The sequence below is a fragment of the Strongylocentrotus purpuratus genome, unplaced genomic scaffold (assembly GCF_000002235.5).
Source record: "Strongylocentrotus purpuratus isolate Spur 01 unplaced genomic scaffold, Spur_5.0 spur5_scaffold_20, whole genome shotgun sequence".
NCBI lineage: Eukaryota > Metazoa > Echinodermata > Echinoidea > Camarodonta > Strongylocentrotidae > Strongylocentrotus > Strongylocentrotus purpuratus.
In genome coordinates this window covers 38,267,071-38,280,957 of record NW_022145606.1, presented here as the reverse complement: position 1 = coordinate 38,280,957, position 13,887 = coordinate 38,267,071, and the positions used below count along the sequence as shown (strand labels likewise).

Below are 13,887 nucleotides of genomic sequence, written 5' to 3'. Positions count from 1 at the left end.
TTGTTTTTCCCTTCTGCTGGAGAAATTTGAAGTATCTACGTCAAAATTGACAAAAATATTGCCTTTTGAGACTGAGCGTAGTGAAAACCCAACATTAACGTCTTCGGGAGATGGATAAGAGAACACGCAGGACTGTCTGGGAAGCTAAAAAGGCTGCTAGACCAGGTAAATTTTGTATTTTAGTTCAATTTCTTCCATCTTTTTTTCGGCGCTGTTTCCTAGTTTTCCGTTTGCATTGTTCTGCAGTGTGCATCATACCGTCACGCACTGTCCGCGCCCAGAAGCTTCAAGCGCAGCGGAAGCGGGGAAAGTGTCGTCCCCAGAAGTAGCGGCACGCCGAGCATACTAATTTGGGTGGCAGATCTCGGAACCGCGGCAGCGGCCGCGTCAAAATTGAACGACATGATAATTAAGAATATAATTATAAAGATCTAGATCTAGACTCTATATTCAACTTAGTCGACATTTTGCTTTGAAAATTAGAAAGATTAGAAAATGTGAGGTTCCACTTGGTGTCAAAACTAAAATAAACCTCGAGACAAGACAAGTCCTGACTTTGTTCTTTATTCTTTATTTTAGACATCTAGATCTAGACCTATGATATGATAGTTAATTATGACATGATTGGTTGATATTGATATTGATTGAATAATTAATAACCAGATTAACTGCACACCGCGCCGGAGCCACTACTCTAACAGTTAGAGTACTCTAGTCTTATTTTATCATATATCAATTATGGTATGTTGGCATGGGGCAAATCATCCAAAACTCAAATCCACAGGCTTTTTGTTGTGCAGAAGCGGGTTATTAGAATAATTTGTAAAGCAAATTATCGTGCACATACAAATCTACTTTATTATGAAAACAGTATTCTAAAACTAGAAGATCTATATTCAATGCAACTTGGAATGCTCATGTTTAGCATTCACTCTGGAGACCTCCCTCCTGCCCTTGCTCAAATCTTTAGAAGAAATAACCAAATTCACAGCTATAATACTAGACAGGCTTCTGCTCTCCATTTACCATATGCAAGGACAACCTTCACTTTGAATACACTAATGTCCACTGGCCCCAGGTTCTGGAATTCACTTGATACTACCATAACAAATGCTTCAAGTATCTCAGTTTTTAAACGTAGACTTAAGTCATATTTTCTTGACAAGTATGTCGATGACACATGAATGTGTTATCAAGCTTTATTGTTAGTGTACTGTAGCATATTTAACTCTACTCTTGATCTTTTTTTCGTTAATTCTTGACTTTGACATATAACCCCCTTTATCCCTTTTCTTTTTTCTTCTTCTTTCTCATCTGTACATACTACATATACCATATATTCCTACTTGACCTCTGCACTCAGAGAGCAATAACTCATTGATGTCTCGACTTGGTGTCGGCTTGGGTTTGTCCATATTAGATCATATTAGATGCAACGTTGGGTAGTTGTTCTCTGAGAGTATTTTGTAAATAGTTTTATATATTCCATATTTGTTGTTGTATTCATAAATAAGTTATCTTTGTCACATCATATGAGGGGGCCTTAACTTAACAAGCTGTGCTTCAACCAAGGTCTCCTCGTCTTCCTTTGTTCTACATTGTACTGTTATGATTATACTCTATTATATTTTGTCACATGTGTTTTCTGGAAGACAAATAAACTTGAAACTTGAAAAAACTTGAAACTTAGTCTAGAGTAGATCTAGACTAGATCTAGATCTTGACCATGATTTCCTCAGAATGAGGATGAGAATGAGGATCATCCGCATATTAATGAGGATGTCCAATGTAAACGCGGAACAAATGCATCCTAAAAAATAAGGATGGTCTGCGACGATGTGCAAAAACAGATTCCATAAAATACCCCTGGTTCACTGTCTACTTTTATGGGTTGTCCGTGTCCCGAGGATTTATCACTCTTTAGAACGTGAAGTAAATTTGTATCAAGAAAATCATCGCGGAATCCATTTTTCGCATTGCCAATTATCATTATCAATTATTTGTCTTCTTGACATCCAGAACTCCGAGATCTTGGAGATTGGGAGCGGTTTCAATTCTGTGCCAATTTCCAGCCTCACATCGAAGCCGTACGAGCCAAAGACAACTGTCACAGAGTCGACGTGAACGCAGTGACAACCGATGAGTTCATTGAACTATTTGAGAAACCTGGACGACCGTGTGTCATAGTGAAGGATCAAGATACGTGGCTGGCGCAAAAGAAATGGACAGTGCGGGTGAGTAGGCCTACACAGGGAGTGCATCAGTGCAACCTCAACCTACATGCAAACCTGGGGGGGGGGGGGGGGGGGTATTTCACAAAGATCCTAAGTTGAACTTATCTCTAAATTGGACTAAACAATTATGGAAAGCCGTTAGCATCTTTGAAATATTTTGTAAACATTATTTTAAAAAGCATGAAATGTTGATTTAAATAGTTCATATTTTCTATTATCAAGGAGATTTCATGTTCTTGATGTGGAATTTATGAAAAGTCTAAAATACTTGAAATTTTGCAGTAGCATATATTTCATTTTAAGGCTACAAATGGCTCTCCATAATGTTTAAGTCACACTTAGAGTTAAGTTCAACTTAGGATCTTTGTGAACCCTGGACCTCTTAGAACTCATCTGATTGGTTTTGTGTATGTTACTTAGCAACTCGTCAAGTATGGGGTCAGGGTACTTGTAGATCTGGGCCCAGTTTCACAAAACCTGCCATCAGTGACAACTGACAGTTTTTGTTAAATAAACTAGTGAAATCCTTGCTTTTATTTGGTTATCGACAGATTTGTCACCGTTTCCTGTCATTTGTCATTGAAAAAAGTCAGTGTGAAACGGGTCCCTGGGCCCAGTTTCATAAAACTCGTCATCAATAATAAATGCTAAATTTCTATTATGACAGATTTGTTCTCAGCCAATCAGATGCCACGGTATCACTTATTGTAACTTGTTGCTAGTGCTGTAACATCACGGATATCTCCAATACACCAGTTTACAGTTGTGTGCGCCATTTTAATTGGCGAGTAAACAAAGCCAATGACCTAGAGGTCAATGGTATTTATGCGTAAATTAAGATTGCGCCCATGCAAATGATGATATGCGCGCACAACGCAGCGCGCAGGCAGTGTTATCATCATCATTTGCATGGGCGCAATCTTAAAATACGCATAAATACATGACCTCTAGGTCATTGGCTTTGTTTACTCACCATTTAAAATGGCGCCCATGTCTGCGCATGCGCACTGATACAACTGTAAACTGGTGTATTCCGTTTAACCGCCAGTCAAAATAAAAAAAAATTAAAAATTAAAAAAAAAAAAAAAAAAAAAAGCGGAAAGGACTTTCATTTAACTACGAGGTGCATTTGAAGGCACCAATTTGTGCTTGTGAACTTGTTACAAATAATATTAACAATGTCGTTTTTATAAGAATGTGTAATGTAAATTATTATAAACTACATATTGAGATCTATTACAAAGATTGCTTTCAAACCAAGATGACAGACAAATTGGAGTGTTGTTGTAGTTTCAGAGGGGCGAGTCAACACACAGATTACTGAGCTGGGAGACATTGCCAGGGGGAGGGGCATAAATTGAAACTAAAAAAAAAAATAAAAAAAAAATTAATAAAAAAAAGAATATTAAAAAAAGAAAAAGAAAAGGAAAACAAAACCGTCCAATTGAAAACGGAATCTGCCATGGGCGGTCGGATACTGGACGGTTAAACGTTTGACTACAACATTGTAACTTGTTACCATAATGATGTTTTATGAAACAGGGCCCAGAGTTGAGGAAGGAGAAAGTTGTCGTCTTGGAATTCAACCCCCCCCCCCTACCAATTGTTAGCAGTGTAGGCTATATTTGAATGAAGAGCACCTGAATCGAGTCAACTAGTGAATGTAGCTAATAATTGACTTCCTGCGTCCACTGTGTTCGATTACTCAGGTGCAGCAGTGAATTCATGACACGATCCCACCCAAGTTTGAGCTTACGAGTGATGCAGCGCCCCCTACCATCTCGGAGAAGACACTTCTCAGCTGGTGTATGCACATATTGTATAGAATAATGCTTGTTAGCATGACCATCTCCCCACCCTCTCCCTCCCGCTATAAACCAATGTTACGTGTTCCTTGGTAAAAGCTAACCATTACCGTAATCAATGGCATAAATATTCATAATTTAATGATACATGCCTTAAAACTAAAACATCAACCAATGGAATTGTTTTGGTCCGTACAGTGAAGGGACACTGGCATGGGGGGGGGGGGGGGGCCTGCTTTTTGTTGAATGTTTAAAGGTATAGACCAGTTCTGGTCATGCGAATGCATTGTGAAAGCAACGTTGTGGAATCGATCAGAAAAGGTCGATCATCTAGCATATAAGTATTGGTGTGTACTGCAAGGTTCTGGAATCATCAAAATGATAAGAAATTTGGCCCAGTCTTGGTAAAGTTGCAAGCACTGTAGACAGAAAGATGTATATGGAACTACCCTATATCTATCCATTCCGGATTGATATAATAATTTTCCAAATATTTCCTTTAGTGTACCTGCAAAATTTGTATCATGTTTTAGTCAAAACATATTCTTTCACATGATTGATAATAAGAGCTTCCATTTCCTTTTTTGAGAAGAGGGGGAGTTTCCAAAACTGGTCTTTACCTTTAACATGGACTTGCCCACTGGTAAAATTGTAATTTTGTTGTTAATATTCAACTTTTCAGAGGCTGGCCAAGAAATACCGCAATCAGCGCTTCAAGTGCGGCGAAGATGACGAGGGCTACTCCGTGAAAATGAAGATGAAATATTACGTGCAATACATGCAGAACAACAGGGACGATAGCCCCCTCTATATCTTTGACAGCAGCTTTGCAGACGTAAGTTCTTGGGGGTGTTTCACAAAGATCCTAAGTAGAACTTATCTCTAAGTTGGACTTAAAAGTTCTGGACAGCCATTGGAGTCTTAAAATGAAATATATCCAAAGGCAAAAATTCAAGTATTTTAGACTTTTTATAAATTCAAGTATTTTAGACTTTTTATAAATTCAACATCCAGAACATGAAATCTCCTTGATGATAGAAAATATGAATGATTTGAATAAACAATTAATGCCTTTCAAAATAACTTTACAAAATATTTTCAAAGATGCTAATGGCTTTCCATAATTTTTAAGTCCAACTTAGTGTTAAGTTCTACTTAGGATCGTTGTGAAACACCCCCCAGGAATCACAGTTTTACTATTCAAAGTCAGGAAGACCTCAGTCTAGCAAACAGAAAAGTATTTTGTCACAGACAAAAGCTCTTGCTTGATTGATGACACCATTGCAGGGAGGCGTTTCACAAAACTTGTCTTCAGTGACAAATGGCAGTTTTTGTTATAAGCTACTGAAATCCTTGCTTCTGATTGGTTGTCAACAGATTTGTCACTGATTTTTGTCATTTGTCGTTGAGAAAAGGCCTTGTGAAACGGGTCCCAGAAGTGAGTGTAGGAATGTTAGATGTAAGAAACATTACAGATTGTCGCCCATCTTTTTAATCTTTGATAGGAGCCACACATTGTTTGCAGACTACGTTGCAAGAAAGGCTATAGAAAGACTGAAGCTCATTTTTAAATCTTTGATGCTCTGCAGACATAAGTTGATAAAATGTATGAAAGAAAGAATATACAATGAATATATATATTATCATCAATAGCAGCTTTGCAGATGTTAGGTGAGGAAATGTTATAGCTGTGCAAGAAAAAGAGATTAATGCAGTCCTTTTTGTAGCTTTGCAGAGGAAAGTTGTCAAAATACAATCTGCACATAAGCAAGGGTCTGGCTTAGACTTTGGCAGGTTTCAATAATTTGAGCCTAAATGAAGAATAACCTTTCGGTTTATCCTCGTCCTTTTATTTCTTCTCCCCCCTAGCATCCGAAGCGCAAGAAGCTGCTTGAAGACTATGTGGTACCACACTTCTTTCAAGATGATCTCTTTCAGTTTGCTGGGGATGAAAAGCGTCCCCCGTACCGCTGGTTTGTGATGGGCCCAGGGCGGTCAGGGACCGGGATTCATATCGACCCGTTAGGCACTAGCGCTTGGAACGCTCTAGTCAAAGGTCATAAAAGGTAAGTCGTTTTATGTTTGTTATAAGATGGTGAAGCGGATCCTAATCAAATGATTGGTTGAAAGCGTACACGTGACCAGGCATTTATTTTGCCTTATACGTAATTTTACTAATGACCGGTCATTAGTAAATGCTTATGACTAGTCATTAGTCATTAGTAAAACATCATTTTATGAAACAAATAAAATATAATCTTATGAAACAAATAATACACATCATTTCGTTCGGGCATTAGTAAAATTACCCACACTTGGTACCTCTGAAACAGTCCATACACCCTCGGCTATCGCCTCAGCGTGTTAGACTGTTCCAAAAGTACCTTGTTTGGGTAATTCTTACTAATGCCCTCACTGCCGTGTAATATTTGTATACTATCTATCATCGCTGGTAGCGATAAAGCTAGTAATATGGTCATATGAAGGTATCAATGAGCTGATCAGTGTTTGGTCAGAAATATTGTAATTCAAAGTAGCACTCAGAACGGTCTAGTCCAAGGTCTGAAAAGGTTGTTTTGATTTGTTTCCATTATGGGATTTTTACACAAGATAAATCTAGTGTGAGGTTGTAAATGTATTTTCTCATTCTTGACTCTTGAGAGACAAATGTATTGTCATTATAAATCTAAATTAGGACAAGTCTCTAGCTAAGGTCTACATAACACTGGTTGATTGATTGATTGATTGATTCATTTATTCTTTTACACAAGATAAATCTGGGCTTGTAAATCTATTTTTTCATTCTCGTTCTTGAGAGGGAAATGTATTGTCATTATAAATCTAACTTAGGACAAATCTCTAGGTAAGGTCTACTTAAGGAGGAGGCACGATAGCTCAGTCGGTAGAGCAGTGGTCTCGTAATCCGGTGACCCGGGTTCAAAACAAAACCAAGGCGATGCGCTAGTGCCCTTTGGTAAGGCATTAATCCTCATTACCAGGTCCCTCGGAGAGGACCTAAAGCCGCCGGCCGTCTGGTTGCTTACTTACAAGCATTTATGCTTTCTTCACAGTCGGGTAAAATAACCACCACCATTCATTAACCATTCATAATGCTGGTTGAATGATTGATTGATTTATTCATTCATTCATTCATTTCTTTTTGTTTTACTTGTAGATGGTGCATGTTCCCAACTCAGACGCCCAAGGAGCTGGTGAAACCGTCCATTAACGATGGAGGCAAGCAGAGGGACGAGGCAATCATGTGGTTCTCACACGTCTACCCTCGCACTCAAGACCCGTCATGGCCGCAGGAATTCAAACCAGTAAGATGCTTGCTCCTAATATCGAATCTAAATATGCCTCTTAAAGGCCTACTCCACTATTTATAGCTACTTGCGCCCTCTATATAGCAAACAATGCCTAATCGGTGACTGTTGGTCCGCCACGATCCTCTTTTTCTTAGTTTAATTGAGAGCTGATTTGATGGGATAACCACCTGTCAGTGACCTTGCAGGGAGGTCTAATCCACCTGGCCAAACTAGTGCAGATGGGCTTTAATGTGTCTTTATGTTTGTTGGCCAAAAGAGAGGTAGATGTATGTTGAAGGTCCACAACTAGATAAGGCGATTAAAAACGGATGTGTTATTTACGTATATCCTCTTACCCAAATCCCTCACTACCACATCGTTTTGAACCTTGATTCAATCATTGCCATCACTCTTGTTCAAATTTCTCTCATTCTTTTTCCTCTTTGGCCTCTGTCTGTCTGTTTAGATTGAGATTCTTCAAGGCCCTGGTGAAACCGTGTACGTTCCGGGAGGCTGGTGGCACGTCATTCTGAACCTTAGTACAACCATTGCTGTCACTCAGAACTTTTCTCATTCTTTTTCCTCTTTCTCTCTCTGTTTAGATTGAGATTCTTCAAGGACCTGGGGAAACTGTGTACGTTCCGGGAGGCTGGTGGCACGTTGTTCTGAACCTTGACACAACCATAGCCGTCACTCAGAACTTCTGCAGCAGGACAAACTTCCCTGTAGTCTGGCATAAGACCGTTAGAGGGCGCCCTAAACTCTCCAAGAAATGGTTCAAGTCCCTTCAGGTAAAATTCTGTTTTCTTTGCTCAACTTTAGTTGTCTTTGTCTCTTTGTGCTAGCCTCACACACTCTATCACCCCTCCCCCCTCTCCCTCCCCCTCCCTCTCTCTCTCTCTCTCTCTCTCTTCCACTTTCCCAAATTTCCTCAGGTTCTTTACACATCTCTTTCTCAATGTTGCCCCCCATCTCTTTCACCATGTTCCTCAATCAATCTTCTCTATCACATCAGTGGAGTGTTTCACAAAGACTAAGATCGACTTAAAGTTTGACTAACTATGGCAGGCTGTTCATGCCACTAGTTCCTCTAACCATTCCTGGCATTGGTTTCTCAAGGGACGTACAAATCATGGTCGCAAATCTACATAATTTACCTGTTTTGGTAGTTCAATATTGGAGGGAAAAATATTATCTAAAGATCATAATTGAGAGACCAATGGTGAGAGCAACCAGTGGCATGAATGGCCTGTCATAGTTAAGTCCAACTTAAAGTCGATCTCAGTCTTTGTGAAACTCCCCCCTGTATTGATTTTTTTGCTTTGTTTTTACAAATATTTGTTCGTTTTATCCTTTTTTTCCCTTTTTTTTTCTTCCCTTTTTTTTCTTCCCAAGTCTCTTTTAATCTTATTTCTTTCGCTCTCTCTGGCCTGGCCAGCAAATGAAAAATGGCAGTCCAGGCCTTCAAGCCATAGCAAGTTCAGAGTCAATACTCAAGTTACTTTCTGCAAGATTGCTTGTATGCCTCAAGTGCAATTTTGCACAAAACAATGAGCACCAATTGCCAGAAAATAGTACTTTGTACAACAAAATTGATTTGCAAAATTACACATTTCAAACTGGATCACCAGAGTTTACATCTGTTATATTAAGCCTTGTTTCTGTTATGACGTAAAGTGTACTATGCTTAAAGATGAAGACCAGTTCTCGTCATGCGATTGCATTGTGAAAGAAACGTTGTGGAATCGATCAGAAAAGGTTGATCATCTAGCATATAAGTAACGGTGTGTACTGCAAGATTCTGGAATCATCAAAATGATAAGAAATGTGGCTCAGTCTTGGTAAAGTTACAAGCACTGTACACAGAAAGATGTATATGGGACTATGCGACACGTGCGTTATATCTATCAGGTCCAAATAGATATAATAATGTACCAAATATATCAATAGTAGGCGGTTTCTCGGCTAAATTCGTATGATCATGTATTTAATATTCAAAACATATTCTTTCACATGATTAGTAATAAGAGCTTCCATTTCATTTTTTGAGAGGGGGGCGTTTCCATAACTGGGACCCGTTTCACAAAGCCTTATTTCAATGACAAATGACAAAAATCAATGACAAATCTGCTGATAACCAATCAGAAGCAAGGATTTCAGTAGCTTATAACAGAAATTGTCATTTGTCACTGATGACAAGTATTGTGAAACACCCCCCCTGGTCTTTACCTTTAAGTTTTACCGTTCTCTCTATGTCATTCATGTTATTGTAACAGAGAGAATGGCCAGAGATAGCAGCTATGGCTGACCACGTGGATCTATCCAAGCCCAGCGGTCTGCAGTCTGATAGCTCCTCGGATAGCTCTAGCTCCAGCTCCAGTGATGACAGCGCTTGCTCCTCGTGCGAAAGCAGCGGGAACGAATCCGAGGCTGAGAAACGTCACGATAAAAGAACTAAAAGGTAAATAGGAACCTTGAAAGGATGAGGAGGGGGAGGGGGGGGGGGGGGGGGAGGTAGATCCCAATTTTTTTTCTCTACAGTTTCAGTGGTGGTAGCGCTTGTCCCTCGTGCGAAAGCAGCGGTAACGAATCTGAGACTGAGAAACGTCATGATAACAGAACTCAAAGGTAAATAGGTACCTTGAAAGGATGAGAGGGGGGGGGGGGGGGGGGAGGGGGCGTGGGGAAGTTAAGATCCCATGTTTTCCTCTACAGTGTCAGTGGTGGTAGCTCTTGCTCCTCGTGCAAAAGCAGGGGGAACGAATCCAAGGCTGAAAAATGTCATGATAAAAGAACTAAAAGGTATAATAATAATAATAATAAAAACGTTACTTATAAAGCGCTTACCACCGAAGTCTCTAAGCGCTATACACACAAAATAGACTGATATACAATTACATCTTATACAAAACTAAAAATAAAAAAAACATACAAATTACAATACATATGGAATACACATCATGGTATATAGGTACCTTGAAAGTAGAAGTGTCGTAGTCGGGTGGTTTAAGCACTTGACTTGCAATTCAAAGGTCGTGGTTCGATCCCCGATATGGCACTAATGTCCTTTGGCAAGGCAGTAATCTTCATTTGCCACCCAATACCCAAGAGAGAAATGGGTACCTGGCGCGATGAAGAAAGCATTTGTGAAAGTAATTACCTATGCCCCCACGGTGACCATATGGAAGAAATACTCCCCAGGCAGTGGAAATGTTGCAGATTGTGCATGAATGAATCTGATGACCGGGGTAATAACACAGTCAAACCTGCTTTAGTGACCGCCTGTCAACAAAGGCCACTTTTTGTGTTTCCCTTGGGCGGTCGCTATAGACAGGTTTGACTATTTTTAAAGCGCTTAGAAACGATATATCGTATTTAGCGCTATATAAATCCCAATTATTATCATTATTGAAAGGATCGGAGGAGAGTGGGGTGGGGGGTGGGGGAAGGTAGGGGTGGAAGGCAGATCCCCATTGTGAGGTGAGGTAGTCCAGTGGTTTAATCACTTGACTGAAATGCAAAGGTTGTGGGTTCAAATGTACATGAAGTAATGCACTGTTGGCTTCAAACAGACAATATAGTCTACCCGCTCCATACATACTGAGTTAATAAAGTAAACCAGTCTCTTAATTTATTCTTATCCATAATGTATTATGTGATGGTATTTACAATTATAGTCCCTATTATCATATAACATGAATCCTACAGAACCCAATAATAATTATGTCTTGAAACAATTTTCTTTTCTATTTATCTCAAAAGGCGCAAGGTTGGGAGTGAAGGTGGCACGGATATACAGGAAAACGTGACACACTATGACCCCAGAACGCACATGACGTACACCAGATGACACGGCCAATCAGCTTCAAGCATTCATCCAGGGGCATCCTGGGATAGATTGTAATATTACTGAGTGCTAGCCAGGAGGGTTGCGGACGCAAGGTGTTGCCATATTTTGAAACTGCTTCGTTTTGGAAGCTGAAGTTGTAATACTACTATTCGCTATTCAGAGGATGTATTGTACAGGTATAATATAAACCAAGAAGCATTTGCATATTGCCATAATGACATCCATTTTAAAGCCCCACTGTACTACTTGTAGCTACTTGCTCCCTCTATATAGAAAACAATGCCTAAGCGGTGACCATTGGTCCCCCACGATCCTCTATTTCTTATGTTAATTGAGAGCTGAGTTGATGAGATGGCCACCTGTCAGCGACCATGCTTGGGTGGTGTAATCCCTCCTGGCCAAACTAGTATAGACAGGCTTTAAGGCAAGTAACTTACGTGTATTGCAAAAAATTCAGTGCTGTGTCGTTTGTGATTTAATTCTTCTGCAGCATAAAACTTTTTTTACAAATCTGAACAATATTTGAAAACATTTCACGATCTTAAAAGTCTCTGGTTTTTACTACAGTCTGAGAAGAAATGAAATCTTTAGGATGCGATTTTCTTGAATCAACATCTGTTGTCGGCACATCATTTTGTGCTTTTGTACTAGACATAAAATTGATTTCCTGTAAGGGGAAGACCAACCTGATATTAAAGGGAAAGTCCACCCCCAAAATAAGTTTGTTTCGATAGAGGCAGAATAATAAGAAAATCAGGTGAGTGAAAGTTTGAGCAAATTCTGAATGAAAATAAGAAAGTTATGAATTATTGAAGTTGTGATCAATCAAATACAAATTGGCAACTCTGTGACTTATTATACGAGCTCTCCTTCATTTGCTTTGTGCATAATATTCCATAAAATCATGTTTTCTTCGTTATTGATGACGGAATATATATTTGTTCCTTGCAGGGGGAGTATAGAAACATATTTGCAATTATTATATTTAGGGTGCATGTATGGTTGAAATTCTTCTTGAGGGAAAATGAAAATTTTAGATTTTTTTAGTACTGAGCAAATGGAAGTTGAGCTCGCATGATACGTCATAGAGTTGCCAATTTGTGTTTGATTGATCACAACTTCAAAAATCCTAACTTCCTTATTTTAATCGGAATTTGCTCAAACTTTCACTGACTTGTTTCTCTCATTTTTCTACTCCTATTAAAACTAACTTAATTTCAGGGTGGACTTCCCCTTTAAGTTAGTTTTAATAGTAACAGACAATAAGAGGAACATGGTGAAAGTTTGAGCAAAATCTGATTAAGAATAAGAAAATTATGAATAGTTTGCTCCCATTTGCTCTTTTCTAAAAGTGACATTTTCATCATGTTGGTTAAAAATAGCTTAATTTTTCCCTGTAACGACGTATCTCGCTAAAAGTGAAAAACAAAAAAAATGTTTATTGTGTCAATCTCGGTGTAACTCAAATGACTTTTAGCAGATAGATATTTAATTTTTATTTTTATTTGTGTCATTACCAAACAAAGTACAGCCTTTTCACACAGGAGTAAAATTCATTGTATCTAGAGCTGATTAGCTTAAAGCTTTAAAGAAAATTTTCACTGTGTGAACGTCGTTTATACAATGTTCGGACAGATACAAAGTCGCTATTCATACGCCGGTCAAAGCAGGCTGCAGATACAAAGCCCATATCTAGAGAGCAAAACATTTTGTGCGTGAACGGATAGATACTTCCTTAACTAGACCGGGCACTGCTCTTTAAACGCTCAGTAGGGCCATTGCGCATTTACGAGCAGTGACTCGCTGCTTGTAAATGCGCAATGGCGTTTAAAGAGCAGTGAATCTCGAACGACCGCACCAATATTTTCTGTGTGTGAAATAAAATGATGTATCTAAAGCTGATTTTAGTTTAAAGCTCTTTAACTAATCAGCTTTAAAGAAGTTTACCCCTGTGTGAAAAGGAGCACATATATTGAGGGAGTGTGCCAGATAAGCATATTATTAATTACCTACCCATCCTAGTGCCATATCCTGTAGAATGTATACTGATCTTTATTTTTCTTTTTCCCCCTATATTTTCCTTAAAATTTGAGTCCAAAATGTTCAGATAAGAATAAAGAAAGTTATTTCGCTGCATGAATTCATTAGACACAATTCACTCTGTTTACAGATGTGCTATTGTGAGAGGAAATTGACAAGTCACTGTTGTACAATGCAAATGCATCTGCGTGCATCAAGGGATTCATTCTTGTAAATAAACTCATGTTATTAAAATGAAAACAAGTATTAGACAATATGACATATCATATATGTTTAAATGTTAAAAGGTGCACTCTCTGTTTATTGTAAATATGAAGGAAGGAGCGTTTGAAATAGTTCCAGGGGGGTGTTCCACAAAGATCCCAAGTCGAACTTGACTTAAGTTGGACTAGATATTATGGAGAGCCATTTGTAGCCTTAAAATAAAATATATTCAAAAGAAAAAGAAAAGACTTTTAATAAATTCCACATCAACAACATGAAATCTCCTTGATAATAGACAATATGAATGATTTAATTGAATCAACATTTTTTTTCCTTTTAAAATAATGTTTACAAAATATTTTCAATGATGCTAATGGCTTTCCATAATTATTGTTAAGTTAAACTTAGGATCTTTGTGAACCCCCCCCCCCCCCCCCCCCCCCCCC

The 13,887-nt window shown here is 38.7% G+C and overlaps 1 protein-coding gene across 1 annotated transcript; it reads left to right on the top strand.

The window, feature by feature from the left end:
* LOC590749 (bifunctional arginine demethylase and lysyl-hydroxylase JMJD6) lies at positions 1-11,953 on the top strand. The gene is made up of 8 exons (XM_030993331.1): positions 1-165; positions 2,020-2,234; positions 4,722-4,874; positions 5,909-6,105; positions 7,215-7,362; positions 7,950-8,138; positions 9,624-9,808; positions 11,110-11,953. The coding sequence occupies exons 1-8, from the start codon at positions 111-113 to the stop codon at positions 11,195-11,197; spliced, it is 1,230 nt and encodes a 409-aa protein (XP_030849191.1). The 5' UTR covers positions 1-110; the 3' UTR covers positions 11,198-11,953.
* The last annotated feature ends 1,934 nt before the right edge of the window (positions 11,954-13,887 follow it).